Source organism: Girardinichthys multiradiatus, chromosome 1 (assembly GCF_021462225.1).
Source record: "Girardinichthys multiradiatus isolate DD_20200921_A chromosome 1, DD_fGirMul_XY1, whole genome shotgun sequence".
Classification (NCBI taxonomy): domain Eukaryota; kingdom Metazoa; phylum Chordata; class Actinopteri; order Cyprinodontiformes; family Goodeidae; genus Girardinichthys; species Girardinichthys multiradiatus.
Window position 1 is genome coordinate 37,850,268 of NC_061794.1, and position 16,016 is coordinate 37,866,283.

Consider the following 16,016-nt stretch of genomic DNA (forward strand, 5'->3'; position numbering starts at 1 on the left):
ACTGGGAGAAGAAGATCAAACTCGTTATATAACAGCAGAGTTCTTGCAGGATCTATGCACAAGGCAGCAAAAAAGCATCAAAAAGGGACAGATGGAAAAAAAACAGTAACAGATACATTTCATGGGCAGGGAAGGGATACTGAAAGACTGGGGGACAGTGGAGGATAGGGAGTGGAAGCAAACTGTAGTAAACAAACTACAGAAATGTGGGAATTAGACCCTGGAGGGTAAAAAAATGCAAAGTTGGGTGGAAATACTTCACAGCCATTCTTCTCACTCAGGTGTGTGTGAACAGGGAGGGTCAATACATAAAATGAGCTGCAGTCATAATGATGGACTAATGAGAAAAATATATCCTATGCAGCTCTGTTTTCAACTACTAAACTGCAATGATTTCGACATTTTTGAAAATGATGACTATGTGTACACCATCACTGTAGCATAAACTGCAAACACACAGAAATGCTGTGCCCTTTGAAAAGCTCCATCAGAAAACTTATGTGTGGAATTTCATGACTTAATATAACATCTTTTCAAAGCCTTCAGAAATCCAGGAGATAGTGTTTGAAGTTAGATAATAAGCTTACAGTGCTGTCAGCCAATGTCTCAACCAGAACCGTTTATAGAGATGCTAAGAAAAAACATACAGCTCGTCTGAAACCACCAACACTCAATATCCATTCAGTAACAAAAAAAAGGAAAAGATAAGGAGTGTCACTGCCAGTAATAGACGCAACAGAATTAGAAAGAAATAGACGGGCTGGTTAGTGTTTTTAGCTTAGTGAGATGAAAGAAAAATACAGAGATCTGTGCATCATCTTACCTGCATCTTTTCAATCATTTCAAATAAATCTGTGGTCTGGGAAGAGGAGATGACATGTTTGAGTTCATCTAACAGATGTTAAAGTTTATTGTAATGGAGTTATTGAACTATTAGTAAATCAGAAATATATAAAATCTTGTGACTTGAAATTAGATTTAATTTTAAAGCGTTGCCTATATTTGCTAATCGCGTGAGGGTTAGGCATCACTTCTGCAGTATTTTTGCTAACATAATGCTTTTAGGACATGTTTTCCTTTTCTGCAACAGATTTTAAAATATTACATGAAAATTTCAATGATACAAATAACTGGTCCGACAGTGCCTTGTAAGAGTATTAATACAACTTAACTTCCACACAACTCAACTCATTCGGATTTTAAGTGAAAAATCAACAGAGAGCAGAACGTAATTGTAAATAGGAAAGAAAATGTTGGTTTTTAAAGATTTTAGGTGTAGGTGACACAGCAAACACGTGGAAGAAGGTGCTCTTGTCAGATAAGAGTGGACATAATGCTGTGGGGCTGCTTTTCTACAGCCGGGACAGGGAAGTTGGTTAGAGTTGATGGAAGGATGGGTGGAGCTTAAGACAGGAGAATCCTGGAACAAAATCTATCAGAGACTTCCAAAGACCTGAGACTGGGGCAGAGGTTTACCTTTCAGTATGACAATAACCCTAAATGTACAGCCAGAGCTACATAGGAATAGGGTAAATTAAAGCATATTTGTGTTAGAATGGTCTAGTCAAAGGGAAATGCCATTCCCAGATGGTCTCCAATCAGCAATTTGCAATAGAAGAATGGGCAAACGTTTCAGTCCCTGGATGTGCAAAGCTCATAGAGTCAAAGCTCAAATGACGTAAAGCTGTAAGTTCAGTAAAATATGCTTGTCAAAGCATTTATTCAGGTGGGCTAAACAAACAAATTCACTGCACACCAATTTTTGTTTGTAAATGAATTTGAAAACCATGTATAACTTTTTTTCTTTTTCAACAATGCAATAATTTGCGTTGGTCTATCACATAAAATGTCATTAAAATACAGTGAAGTTTGTGTTTGTAATGTGAATATAAAATTGTTATCAATATCAATGCTTTGAAAAGTCCTTATATACAATTTAAGGGTACATATGCAACCCTAATTACGTTCTCACATCATATATAAAACATTAAACTAAACTGTAATAAAGTGTGGTAAACCTTAGTCAAACAGAGGTTTTCAGCAAGGTAGTTCTGCACAGTGCTAATTACAGATAGAAAGCATAAAGACGGTTTAACCACACTAGTTATTATCTTTATTCAGTAGTAATATGCAGAAAATCACATTATTATTGTTTACTCTGTTTAAGCCTTTTTACATCTATCCCAACATTTTACCTTTCTTCTCTGCTGAATTACCTCATCCTATAAATGCTCCACGCAAATCATCTGGACAACTCTCACTCACAGTGCCTTGTAGTATAATGCTTTGAATAAACACATGCAAAACTTTCCTGACACAGCTGAGAATGAGCAGCACCAATCCGTGGATGTATCAGCCTGGTGTTGTTAAGAGATGGCTGTCAACCTGTAAAGCCTGACACAAATACTCTGTGTACAGAGCAATCATGTCTTAGCTTTGTGTGAGTTTGAGTAAAGTCCTCCACCATGTGCAAACAATAGGCTGCCACAAACCCTGAAAGTAAACACATCTAGTTGTAACCAGAGATTAGGAGCAGAAAAGCTGTGGCTCAGAGCTTTTGAATGGCCTTAAACTAAAAAGCCAAAAAACCTTAAATTTTCTAGTTTTAAGTTTTTCTACACACAGAAAATTAACATTCCTTCTGTTCAACAAGTTAAATTTAATTTATGTTGTAGATTTCCAGCGTTTTCCATCCACTATGTTCTCAAAATAAAGTTACTTACAATGCTGGGTTTCCTCCAGTGTGTCTTTGTCACCATCGGATAATGGTGGCCACTTCGGAGATTTTCTGTCATAGCTTTCTGTTTGCCTCACTTTAAACTAAAATCCTGCAGCGTCAAAACACTTCACTGTCGCTGACTTTAAAACAATAAACTTTAATTTGATAGAACTGCTGAGCTTCTCTGAAAACTCAGATGAGAAACTGCATCCTGACTATGACACCTGAACTAAAGTTACATCCCTGATGACTACAACCCGGAGGCAAGATCCGCAGGCAGATATGTGCTGTGTTATCAGCCCGGTTGCAGTGAAAAGCCAGCTCCTGTTGACAGAAATCTAGATATGTGATTCAGTCTGAAGATAGAGGTGTCTCTTCTAGTCTCTAGCATTACAATTTGACATCAGTATCACATGTCATCCACCTCTCTTTAAACACTATGTGCATCCTGACTGACAGCTGGAGGTGGAGTCCAACTTCTCTGTTATCATAAACTGCTGTAAATTCAGACAGTTTGCAACCAGCAAAATTGTAGCAAGATGCTACAAAGAAAAAAAACATGGCAACAAATGACTGAAATGATGAGAATCTACAAACGTATAGATACCCTATGTGCCACCAGTGGCATGTAATTGTAAAGTGGAAGGAAAATAATGAATGGTTTTCAGAATATTTTCCAAATTCCTTTGTAGCTCTGACTGTATGCTGGGTTAGAGTCATCCTTTAAGAAGGTGAACCTCCACCCCAGTCTCAGATCGTTTGAGTCTCTAACAGGTGTTCTTCCCTGTATTTACCTCTATCTATCACAGCTTCTCTGTGTTTATTAAAAAGCATTCCCATAGCATGATAGTGCCACCACCATATTTTGGGTGGATGTTGTATGTACTCGCCATGTTAATTCTTTTTTTTTTTTTACCACACATAACATTTTGCATATAGGCAAAAAAGGTTATTTTTGTCAGCTGACCAGATTACCTTTCTCCCCATTTACTGCCTCCCCATATTGCTTGAAGAAAATTGCAAATGAAACTCTTCTTGACACATTTCCAACCAGACCAGATTACATGACGAATAGTTGTCCTACATTCTCCAAATTGAGCATTGGATCTCTGCGGCTCCTCCAGAGTCACTATAGACTTCTCGGCTACTTCATTCTCCATTTTCACGTGATGGATTAAACAGTTTTCTGTGAGATGTTCGTGATAATATTCTATAACTTAACCGTGCTTTACACATCTCACTTTTATCTCTGACACTATGCTGATTGTTCACTAATGTTCTTTAACAGATCTTCAAAGGCTTCACAGAACAGCTGAGTTTACAGTATACTGGGATTTAAAAAAAACTCCTAATTACACAATACCACTCTTTATATTAACTTAGTGACTTCAGAAGGCAGTTGGTTACAATGAATTTTATTTAGGGGTATCAAAGTAAAAGTGGCAATGTAAATTGGCATGCCAGACTTTTTTCATAACATTTGTATAAAAAATTGTAATAACCATTATGTGTTACTTGGGTTGGTCTACCACATTAAATTCTGCTAAACTACTTTGTTGTTTGTGGATGTAATATGACAAAATGTGGAAAAATACTTTTACAAGGCACTGTATGTATAAATATCATGTATACCAAGGAGACAGTATACAGCAGGATCATTTTGCAGCGACAGACACGGCGGAGGAAGTAGGGAAGGGTCCCTGGGGAGTAGGGCTAGAGAACAGGTGTGAGAGCCAAGACCTTTCATTATGAGAGCTAATAGGATCGTTATTATGACAATACACAAACTAAATGCACAACACCTCCTCTTCCTTCCAGACAATTCAGTTGCAACTCTTTGTGTCCTAACATAGCTCATTAGGACTGTGAGCTGCTTCCGGAGGTGGATCCAGCCTGATATTTTTATTTGGGGTAAAATATATTGGCTATAGCTAGTGCAATTTGTTTATATAATATCTCATAGAGATGGATAACTACAATAAATCTTGCACAATCCATGTTTAAAAGAGGGTTGAGTCATGTTTTAATTAAAACTTCCCTTAAATGTTTATATGCTTCATAATACAAAAGCATAGGTTAACAACTGAGGTTTGTGTAACAAACTGCCTCAATTTTGCAACAAATCATTGTCACGACATTAAAATCTTTTGACACATCAAACTCTAATAAAACGCTGATAGTTTTGTTTGTCTTCATGCAAATGTGCAAGCTTGTGAACATGACAGTCTGGAGGTCTAGTTTAACTATGCAGTGAATGAAATACCTGGTTTTTGAAGGGCTCTGATTAAACTGATAACGATTCTCTGAGTCTTGTCCTGTTAAGCTGATATTGTACTTCATTACACCACATTCCTATGCTTTCCTTTCATTTTCCTAGGTTCAATCTAGCAGAACTGAAGCAATGTATGAATAAATAAAAATCTAATTTGAACCTGTTTTGGTGTCTCGAGAGCACAAAAAAAAGAAAAACTGCTATCATTCTGTAAAAGTATGAGGTTTCAAATATCTTTCCCACTTGCCTAACATACTAGCAGGTGTGAGCTATCTTCAGAGTGCTGCAGGGATCAAGAGTGACTGTTGAATAACCCAGTTTAACATTTCTCCCATTCCTAATCCCTTTCTCCTCCAACTCTGCCTGCTCAGCACAGATTAAGTCAGGTTGTGAGAAATGTTGGATAGTGTGAGAATCCTTTAGAAAACCAATCCGACCTAACTGAGATGTTATCCGCTTATGATTCCCACATGGCGTGGATGTATTTAATATTTACAGTATTTTCCCAAAATGCCCCTGGCAGGTTTTTCTTTCCACTTCTCATTTATTCAATGTGCAAAAGGTAAGCCTGAAGATTTCAGCAGCTTGATGAATTTGCTTGGAGCTGTGAGGGTGAAAATGAATACATTCTTTCTCTATTAAAAAATATATTTCCTCTACAGTCATAGCAGTTTCCAAGTTCCTTGTGTTTGGCTTGAAACAGATAATGACCGGCTTTTACAGTAAATCTCAAAAATCAAACACAACAAAAACTTTGGGTGGATAAATAAAGTTCAGAACAGAGGGAAATGTACTGGGAAATGTACTCATATCTTTTTCAACTGTGGACTACACATACGTTTATTACGACCACTGAGTAAAACAAATCCCTAATTTAATATTATTGTATCCTAATTTATGCCTCGGCATAACCTGACACTGACAATTTGTGAAAAATCAAACAATCCATGCAAGGAAAAAAAAAAATTCTTTACAAAATCAGTGGGACAATTTTTGCTATCACTGCTGTAAATGTTGTGTAGAACCTTATTTTGCAGGTCATTTCAGAAGGTTAGGGCTTATGGAGCGAGGAATCTTTGAGCTTTCCTTTGCATAATCTGAAGCCTCCAGAAACTAGAGTTTCTCGAGGATGCAGGTATGTGGACTGACATGGTCATGGAACAAGGTTGATTTAGTGTCGAGGTTGATTTCTGTTTTGATTTTGCCATATGTTAGGTTAGGATTAAGGTTGGTGTTAAAAGTCATATATGATAAAAGGCCCAGTAATGACCCAGCTTGGATGCTGCTACCCCTACAGATGACAGCAGGAGACTGCACTCTTAACAACATACTTTAATTAATGGTTGGATATTTATAAAATTTTCAGAGTAAGAATCTTCTGTTGTAATGAAAGCAGAAACCATTTTAAGGCTCTTTACAAGTGGTGCCAATAAATGTATCAAGCCCCGTAAAATATTTTTAAGACTGACAGCCACTCTAAACTCAACCTGCGTCAGTGGTAATTTATTTTAGTCACACAAAACTGATGATGTTATGGGTGACAAAGGGTGTCTTTTGAAATAAAAAAGACAATTCCACTTTCTGGGCTTTGATTTGTGAGCTTTGATGGAATCATGCTTGGAGTGAAGATTTGTCAGCATGAGGCTGACTATTTTCTGCTAAAAATAGGCCTTTATTAATTGAGTCAGTCAAACATAATAATTGCAGCCACAAAGCTTTGTTTGCTGTAATTACACAAGTTATACAAAACAAGGCGAGAATAAAAAGCATATCAACAAAAGAAGGCTTGAATGACTTTGTCTTATGAATACAAAAACCTGAGCAAGTGTGTCTAGACAAAAGAACACGAGACAGAATGTGAAGAGATTCCTAACAAAAGATCACAGAAAGAAGGGTCACACAGAAGTGTATCAGATAAGGTTAGAGGGTCACAGTGCACACTTAATGCCCCTGGTTTTCCCCCTCCCTACCTTGTGGAGAGGTGAGGTGCTGTGTGTCAGTACAGGCTGCAACAGCTGGTGTTCTAGTGGTGCAGAAATTCGGGGGTCGGCCCCATCTTGTTTCCTACAATCAGACAGATGCAAGAAAAAGATTTGGTCAGAAAAGGTCACTTAGTCTGAGATTGAACAACAAAAGGTAATGTCATGGGGAAGGTTACAGAAACAGGCATTTCTGTTTGAAACACTGCTGTGGCTGGAAGCTTTCTCCTTTAATTTAGACACACTGAAACTTTGAATTAAATTTATAATAGAAGCCAGAAACTATAAACTTCACATCAGTGTAGATCGCTAATCATTCATTTTAGCACAATGGCTAAAACATTCAACTAAATCTTTTTATTCTGATTGGAAGTGCATTATATGTTCATTTTGAAAATTTTTAATCAGTTTTAACTTAAAAGTCTCTTTTTTTTTGTTTCTGATCAACGAAAGCATTGCATTAAGAACTTCTAGGTTGCTGTGGACACTGTTACTCAGTGAAGGAGACTCACAATTGGCTATTTTCAGTATAGCTCAAGGATGTAAAAAGCTATTCAAAAGAAAACTGTATTAAATACAACATGTTGCGATGTGTGCAGTTCATTTAGCCTGTAAAAGAATGAGAATTTCAGCAGATTACATGAAGGCTGAAAGGGGTACAGCAACGTTGCTTTGTTTTATCCTTTTTGGCTTTAAACTCTTTTATTGAACATGTTAAATTCGGAAATGTTGGCAGTATTGCAAATCTTTGAATTAAGGTTAAGGTACTATTTTGCTTTTTCTTATATTGCCTTTGTATGCTGGAATATTGAAGATAAGTTTACCTGGGTCAAAATGCGAGGAAATAAAGTAGATTTTGGGAAACATCAAGTCTTTATATGTCATTGAAGAATGTGTGTTGTTTCTGATGTACTACTCAGTTGAATAATGTTCTGTGTTGGGATCAAGGCCCTTGAATTCACAATGTTCAATTGTGTCAGAATGTGGTTCAATACTTTTGCTGAGATGTAGCTGTCTGGTTGTATTTCATTATATTTAAGGATCAACTGACTGCCATGAAATGAAATTTCAATGCTTTATGGAGGGCCAACAAGTAATTATTTGCTTATTTGTTAAAAAATAGGTCATGCCATCCATTTCACTTTCAGTTTTAAGCAAGGTGAGTCAATTTTTGTCACAAGTGTTTGCACAGTGTTGTATAAGATTACACTAATATTGGGTAATATTGGGCTGCAATATTTGAGTAGCGGTTGTGTATATGTTGTGCAGTGGTATGGTTGAGAGCAGCTGAAGTAATGATGCAGAATGTTTCAGAGCTTTAGGAAAATTAAAGATCAGAAATCCAACCAATAAACATATAATTTTAACTTTAGTATGATGCCTTTATGACTACATAATAACATGCATTTATGTGCAAAAAAGACATAAATGCATTTTGGTGGAGTTTTCCCCCTTTTCATTAAATTTAAAGAGCTGTCATTTAACAACACTTCAGGTCCCTGGGGACATATTTATTGAAATGTTTTCTCTCTTCAGTCAAGTTGCAAATCGCTAATGGCTAAGCCGTTGTCACGAATCCTGGGTTGTAAACTTAACCAAGCTGGTTTTTTCTCCACAACACCTTTGATAAATGTGTGGCACTCTTTGAACTAACAGCGTTTCTGCAGACGTGTGTCTAAGGAATTAAGTCAGTTTAAAAAGCACAAAGTTATAAGCATGAAAGCAGACCTGAAATAATCCTGATGCATTAATAATAATAACTGAATCTGCACATTGTAGTCTTGGATGATGAAAGAAAGCTGAAGAACCGGCACTGAAAAATATATCATAATTCTACATGTACAAGGTGTGGTGCACTCCAGCAAAACCAATATTCAGAGCATTCAGTAAGCCCCTGAGAAATGATAAATTTTGAGTCAAAACTGATTCATTCTTCAAAAAGATAATGAAGGCATCACAGCAGACAGAAGGTTTGGAGCTGTTGCTGAGGCTGAGAAAACGACAAACAGTGATTTAAATCTGTGCTTGCATTTGTTGAGTGCACTTAAATTCAAATGTAGGAGAAGAAAACAGAGCATGAATCATTAACATCCAGCGCTGCCTCAAAGCTATTACATAACGAGAAAATATGCAATCTAGAAAGCATCCAGATGAAATGGGAACAAATCTGAATATGAGCTGGTTCTCAAGATAACAAGAAACCAAATCTTCCCGCAGCAGCTCTCCCCATGGGAGGTCAATACAACTGGGCATCAGCTGCCCCGAGCTCCTGATTCTAACTGATGATGGATAGAAAACACAGACACAGACACGCAGATGTGTACATGCACAGAGATTCACGATAAGCAGTTAAATTACAGAATATCTTATACAGAATATTGTTGCAAAAAACTTGCTAATCAGAGTACAGAGACAAACTAGAGGCAAAATTGCTAAAAAGATTAGGAACATTTTTAATTTAACAGGATCAAAACAATGGTTAAAGTGACATAAAAATCTTAACTTCAAACTCCCTCTTCATGTGCGTGAGCTGCAGCACAAAAGCCCAAATCAGTTCGCTACACAAACACCACTTCAAATTATATAACACACCCCAGCTGGTTAACAGGAGCTGCACAAAAATTGACCGAGTGAGACAGCGCAGAGAATCATTGGAAAAGTCTGATGTCCAGCATGGAGAAGAGCTGCAGACTTACTCGCACTGAGTGGCTACTGAATGCCAGGTGCTCCCAGTGATGTCCCGACAGCGACCTGCACTCTGGACCGATGACTCACCGTCTAAGCACCCCCTCCTCCTCCCTGAGCTCAGTTTTCTGCTCTGTCTCTGCTACTCCTCTCAGCTCGCTTACTTGCTCTTCATCTGTCATTCACCTGCTGGCCTCTCTCTCAGCTCTTCAAACTGCAATATACTCCCAGCCAGCATCTTCCCTTACTCTCCTCCTTTCCTCTTAACCCTCCCACTCACACCCCTCTCCACCAGTCTCTTCCTCTCTTTCTCTCTCTCTCTCACACACACACTCACTCACATAAAAATCCACATCTGCACTCTTTAGTTGTCCTTTCCTACTTAACATGTACATCCTTCGTTTATGTCTGAAAGCTGTAGCTCCACACAACACTTCCACTGAGCCTCTAACACTTGCTCTTCAAAGTAGCAACCCTCCCCCCTTTCAGATGCTCTGTAAGAGAAAGTAGGGATTATTGAGGGAAAGGGGCTTGCCTTCAATCCCATGCTGTCTCATGAGCTTGGTAGGGCTGTTGCTAGAGCAACCAACATCAGTCACATGATAAAAAAACTCACATACATGATCATTTTAATCATTACAATCACAGCCACATTTATTTGCACTGCTGGTAATTGTAAAAAGTAAATTAATATTTTATTGCAGAAAAATCTCGTACTGAAATTTGTAGAAAACTCTTTACTTTGTGTAAATTGATTCAGGAGGGAGAAAAACAATTAGGTTAAAAAATGCTTTTATTAAAGATAACAGGAACATAACTATTGCTACTCCTGCTCATAATATGTGAACCTCTTTTTGCTAGCATAAGCAGCACTTAGCCTTCTCTTATAACAGTTTATAATTTTGATGATACAGGAAGCCATTGTTGATTATTTCGCACAGGCTCTCTTGTTTTATGTCTGGAACCATCTCTGAGATGTTCTGGCCATATGTTTGGATCATTACCCTGAAGAAAAACCTAGTGACCCACATAACAGTGGGTATGAGGTGCTTTCCACATATTCATTCACACTGGGCCCATCTGGAATGTTTGCTGCTGAAAAGTTAAATCTTAGTCTCATCTGACCAAAGCACACAGTTCCAAATAAAGTCAAAGTTAGGTTTACCAAACTCTACATGTGTACCCTTGTGACAGTTGGACAAATAACTGCTCCCAAACAGTCATTTGATATGTAGGTCCCTTATGTATGTAATGGAGACTTGGCGACCCCAATATGCCTCTCATTGTTGAAGTTCTCTAACAGTGAGCCTTCGAAATTAATCTTACCCCCCTCAGGAGGTGCAAAATACATAAAATTTCAATCTTCATTGCAATTTAATTGTGTTGAATGTTGCAATGGCAAAGTATTACTAAGCTTGCTTGGATGCAATATACAGTAGGATATAATATTTCAGCATTCATGCTCTGCTTCCAAGTAAAATATTTGGCCATGTAGATGCCCACATCTAACGTAGTGGCTGAGATGCAACGGTTCAGTGGTTAAAAGAAAATGGAGTCTGCGTTATATCATATTTAATGCTGCTGCAATAAAAGATACATACAGGGGTTGGACAATGAAACTGAAACACCTGTCCTTTTAATGTGGGAGATTTCATGGCTAAATTGGACCAGTCTGGTAGCCAGTCTTCATTGATTGCACATTGCACCAGTAAGAGCAGAGTGTAAAGGTTCAATTAGCAGGGTAAGAGCACAGTTTCGCTCAAAATATTTAAATGCACACAACATTATGGGTGACATACCAGAGTTCAAAAGAGGACAAATTGTTGGTGCATGTCTTGCTGGCGCATCTGTGACCAAGACAGCAAGACTTTGTGATGTATCAAGAGCCACAATATCCAGGGTAATGTCAGCATACCACCAAGAAGGACGAACCACATCCAACAGGATTAACTGTGGATGCAAGAGGAAGCTGTCTGAAAGGGATGTTCGGGTGCTAACCCGGATTGTATCCAAAAACATAAAGCCACGGCTGCCCATATTACGGCAGAATTAAATGTGCACCTCAACTCTCCTGTTTCCACCAGAACTGTCCGTCGGGAGCTCCACAGGGTCAATATACAGGTCCTTCTCAAAATATTAGCATATTGTGATAAAGTTCATTATTTTCCATAATGAAATGATGAAAATTTAACATTCATATATTTTAGATTAATTGCACACTAACTGAAATATTTCAGGTCTTTTATTGTCTTAATACGGATGATTTTGGCATACAGCTCATGAAAACCCAAAATTCCTATCTCACAAAATTAGCATATCATTAAAAGGGTCTCTAAACGAGCTATGAACCTAATCATCTGAATCAACGAGTTAACTCTAAACACCTACAAAAGATTCCTGAGGCCTTTAAAACTCCCAGCCTGGTTCATCACTCAAAACCCCAATCATGGGTAAGACTGCCGACCTGACTGCTGTCTAGAAGGCCACTATTGACACCCTCAAGCAAGAGGGTAAGACACAGAAAGAAATTTCTGAACGAATAGGCTGTTCCCAGAGTGCTGTATCAAGGCACCTCAGTGGGAAGTCTGTGGGAAGGAAAAGGTGTGGCAGAAAACGCTGCACAACGAGAAGAGGTGACCGGACCCTGAGGAAGATTGTGGAGAAGGGCCGATTCCAGACCTTGGGGGACCTGCGGAAGCAGTGGACTGAGTCTGGAGTAGAAACATCCAGAGCCACCGTGCACAGGCGTGTGCAGGAAATGGGCTACAGGTGCCGCATTCCCCAGGTCAAGCCACGTTTGAACCAGAAACAGCGGCAGAAGCGCCTGACCTGGGCTACAGAGAAGCAGCACTGGACTGTTGCTCAGTGGTCCAAAGTACTTTTTTCGGATGAAAGCAAATTCTGCATGTCATTCGGAAATCAAGGTGCCAGAGTCTGGAGGAAGACTGGGGAGAAGGAAATGCCAGAAGTCCAGTGTCAAGTACCCACAGTCAGTGATGGTCTGGGGTGCCGTGTCAGCTGCTGGTGTTGGTCCACTGTGTTTTATCAAGGGCAGGGTCAATACAGCTAGCTATCAGGAGATTTTGGAGCACTTCATGCTTCCATCTGCTGAAAAGCTTTATGGAGACGAAGATTTCATTTTTCAGCACGACCTGGCACCTGCTCACAGTGCCAAAACCACTGGTAAATGGTTTACTGACCATGGTATCACTGTGCTCAATTGGCCTGCCAACTCTCCTGACCTGAACCCCATAGAGAATCTGTGGGATATTGTGAAGAGAACGTTGAGAGACTCAAGACCCAACACTCTGGATGAGCTAAAGGCCACTATCGAAGCATCCTGGGCCTCAATAAGATCTCAGCAGTGCCACAGGCTGATTGCCTCCATGCCACGCCGCATTGAAGCAGTCATTTCTCCCAAAGGATTCCAAACCAAGTATTGAGTGCATAACTGTACATGATTATTTGAAGGTTGACGTTTTTTGTATTAAAAACACTTTTCTTTTATTGGTCGGATGAAATATGCTAATTTTGTGAGATAGGAATTTTGGGTTTTCATGAGCTGTATGCCACAATCATCTGTATTAAGACAATAAAAGACCTGAAATATTTCAGTTAGTGTGCAATGAATCTAAAATATATGAATGTTAAATTTTCATCATGACATTATGGAAAATAATTAACTTTATCACAATATGCTAATATTTTGAGAAGGACCTGTACACGGCCGGGCTGCTATAGCCAATCCTTTGGTCACTCATGCCAATGCCAAAAGTCGGTTTCAATGGTGCAAGGAGTGCAAATCTTGGGCTGTGGACAATGTGGAACATGTATTGTTCTCTGATGAGTCCACCTTTACTGTTTTCCTCACATCTGGGAGAGTTACGGTGTGGAGAAGCCCCAAAGAAGCGTACCACCCAGACTGTTGCATGCCCAGAGTGAAGCATGGGGGTGGATCAGTGATGGTTTGGGCTGCCATATCATGGCATTCCCTTGGCCCAATACTTGTGCTAGATGGGCACGTCCCTGCCAAGGTCTACCGAACCATTATTGAGGACCATGTGCATCCAATGGTTCAAACATTGTATCCTGAAGGCGGTGCAGTGTATCAGGATGACAATGCACCAATACACACAGCAAGACTGGTGAAAGATTGGTTTGATGAACATGAAAGTGAAGTTGAACATCTCCCATGGCCTGCACAGTCACCAAATATTAAAGTCTCTAATATTTGAGCCACTTTGGGGTGTTTTGGAGGAGCAAGTCAGGAAACGTTTTCCTCCACCAGTATCACGTAGTGACCTGGCCACTATCCTGCAAGAAGAATGGCTTAAAATCCCTCTGACCACTGTGCAGGACTTGTATATGTCATTCCCAAGATGAATTGACGCTGTATTGGCCGCAAAAGGAGGCCCTGCACCATACTAATAAATTATTGTGGTCTAAAACCAGGTGTTTCAGTTTCATTGTCCAACCCTTCTGTGATGGCAAGCCACACAGGGTAAGAGCCACACACTACTATAATCTGGTTTTCCTTTAATTTACTTTGTAGTCATTACTTTGAATATTCCTTAATTATATAGGTTCTTTGTTTATTCCTCTATCACCTTACAATGTTTAGATGAAGTGCAAACATATTAACACTGCAAGGTCAATCAGTTCTATGTTGTATTAATACTCTTTTCTTTGTTTGAGTTTACCTGGCTGTTTGGTGTTTGGCTTCCCCTTCCTGATGGGCAAAAGGTGTGGCTAAGGGCTGAGATTCCTGAAGTACTGCTGATGGCCTCATTGGACTGAACCAAACGCTTCATGCCAAGTGGGAGGAACCTTAGGGGTGTTTTGGATTTATTTCCTGTTATGATGTGGCAGCCATTTTGTCTTCCCCTATTGTGTGTGTGTGTGTGGTTTAGCTAAACCTGTATTTAAGGGCCCTTATGTGTTAGTTCAGGAGGTCGGTTTTGGTTTGTATCTGTCTGAGTCGTGTCAGTGATGATTTTGAGTCTAGTATCTTGAGTTGACCTCTTTTATTGGCATGCCTGTATAATTGCTCATTTTGTTAACCATTTTGTCATGTTTTTTGGGTAAATAAAACCCACTTTTTTTAATTCAACACTTGTGTCCTGTACTCTGTACTGCTTGGTTCCTGACACCGTGTATATTTCAAGGCCTTTTTAAACATGTCTTTCCAGCAGCGGCAACACATTTTTCCTACATTTTTACACGAAAAGTCATGTTCATAATAATGTGACCTAAACAGGGTGGTTATGTTTAACATTACTCCCAAAGATTGAACAATCACTGCAACTTCCATAAAGCACATCGTGCAGGATGACAAAGCCTGAGTGGAGAGGTTTTTAATTATTGTAATGAGTCTGATGAAATCCCCTATGAGCATGTCTGTTTCCTGCACTAATCTGACATCCACAATTCCCAGGAGACCCCCAACCACTGTCAAAAGCAGTGCCTTTTCATGCCAAGCCTTTTCTCCGCATTCTGCTCCTCAGGCCGCCTCTCAGAGTCGGTACCTGAACCAAGGATCAGTGTATGTGCAGTGTGTCAGACATGAGCAGATAATAAGGGATTACAGCACAGCCCTCATGCCGTGCTCTATTAGAAGCTGTGTACGATAACAAACAAATACTGCTGGTGTCATCAAAATCTTCATGGATTACAAAAACAAGCTGTAAAATTGAAACAAGCTTTAAAAAACGTTCGGATTGCAGCAATTGTTTTAGATGTTATGTAAGTTTCAATTAAAAACCTTTAGTAAAAAGGTTAAAAAAAGTTTTACCAAGGATCAGTGCAGCAGGCTCATACCAATTCAAAACGTTATGAACACTGAGATTCAGGGACAGGTTACTCACATAGTTAAAATAAAATAGAAAAATAATTTCAAAATACACATAAAAAGACTGTCTTGCAGGGCTTTATGTTTCTCTCATGTGGACAATGATAGTTATCTTTTAACTGACAACAACCTCCCTGTTTCTGTGTCCTCTGCAGAGACCCAGAGGTAATCCCTTCCGCCTGACCTTGCTATCAGGGATTCCCATCCCATTAGCCCAGTGTAATGGCCTGTGCTCGATCCCCTCTGCTTAGGTCCTTGGAGAATTGCTGCCCTCCAAACGTTTTCCCACCATGCACCTTCTGTATCCTCACCTCCGCTCTCAATTTCAGCTTTTGGGTTGCTTTTCTCAGTCAAAAGAGCATTAGATAACATCTTTTAAAACTAAAGCTCAAATGATGCTAAAGCTTGTTGGATCCCATAATTCCAAAGGGGTTACGGCCAAACAAGAGAATCAGCGATGTGCTCAATGTGAATCAAGTTTCTATATTTTGAATTTATATTTAAATTTATATA

At 39.1% G+C, this 16,016-nt stretch overlaps 1 protein-coding gene across 20 annotated transcripts in view; it reads right to left on the minus strand.

Moving 5' to 3' along the window:
- Window positions 1-16,016, minus strand: part of LOC124867239 (rap1 GTPase-activating protein 1-like) — a 72,517-nt gene that overhangs the window by 27,601 nt on the left and 28,900 nt on the right. For 3 of the 20 annotated variants that reach the window (XM_047363694.1, XM_047363677.1, XM_047363669.1), the window contains exons 1-3: window positions 9,746-10,014; window positions 6,962-7,055; window positions 824-859 (exon numbers count right to left, since the gene is read on the minus strand). In XM_047363694.1, coding sequence (XP_047219650.1) covers window positions 824-859; window positions 6,962-7,055; window positions 9,746-9,837 — 222 coding nt within the window. In that variant the 5' untranslated portion in view covers window positions 9,838-10,014. Of the gene's footprint in view, window positions 1-823; window positions 860-6,961; window positions 7,056-9,562; window positions 9,592-9,666; window positions 10,022-14,355; window positions 14,599-16,016 lie in introns of those variants that run through there. The other 17 variants (XM_047363685.1, XM_047363600.1, XM_047363607.1 and 14 more) reach the window with 15 other exon arrangements.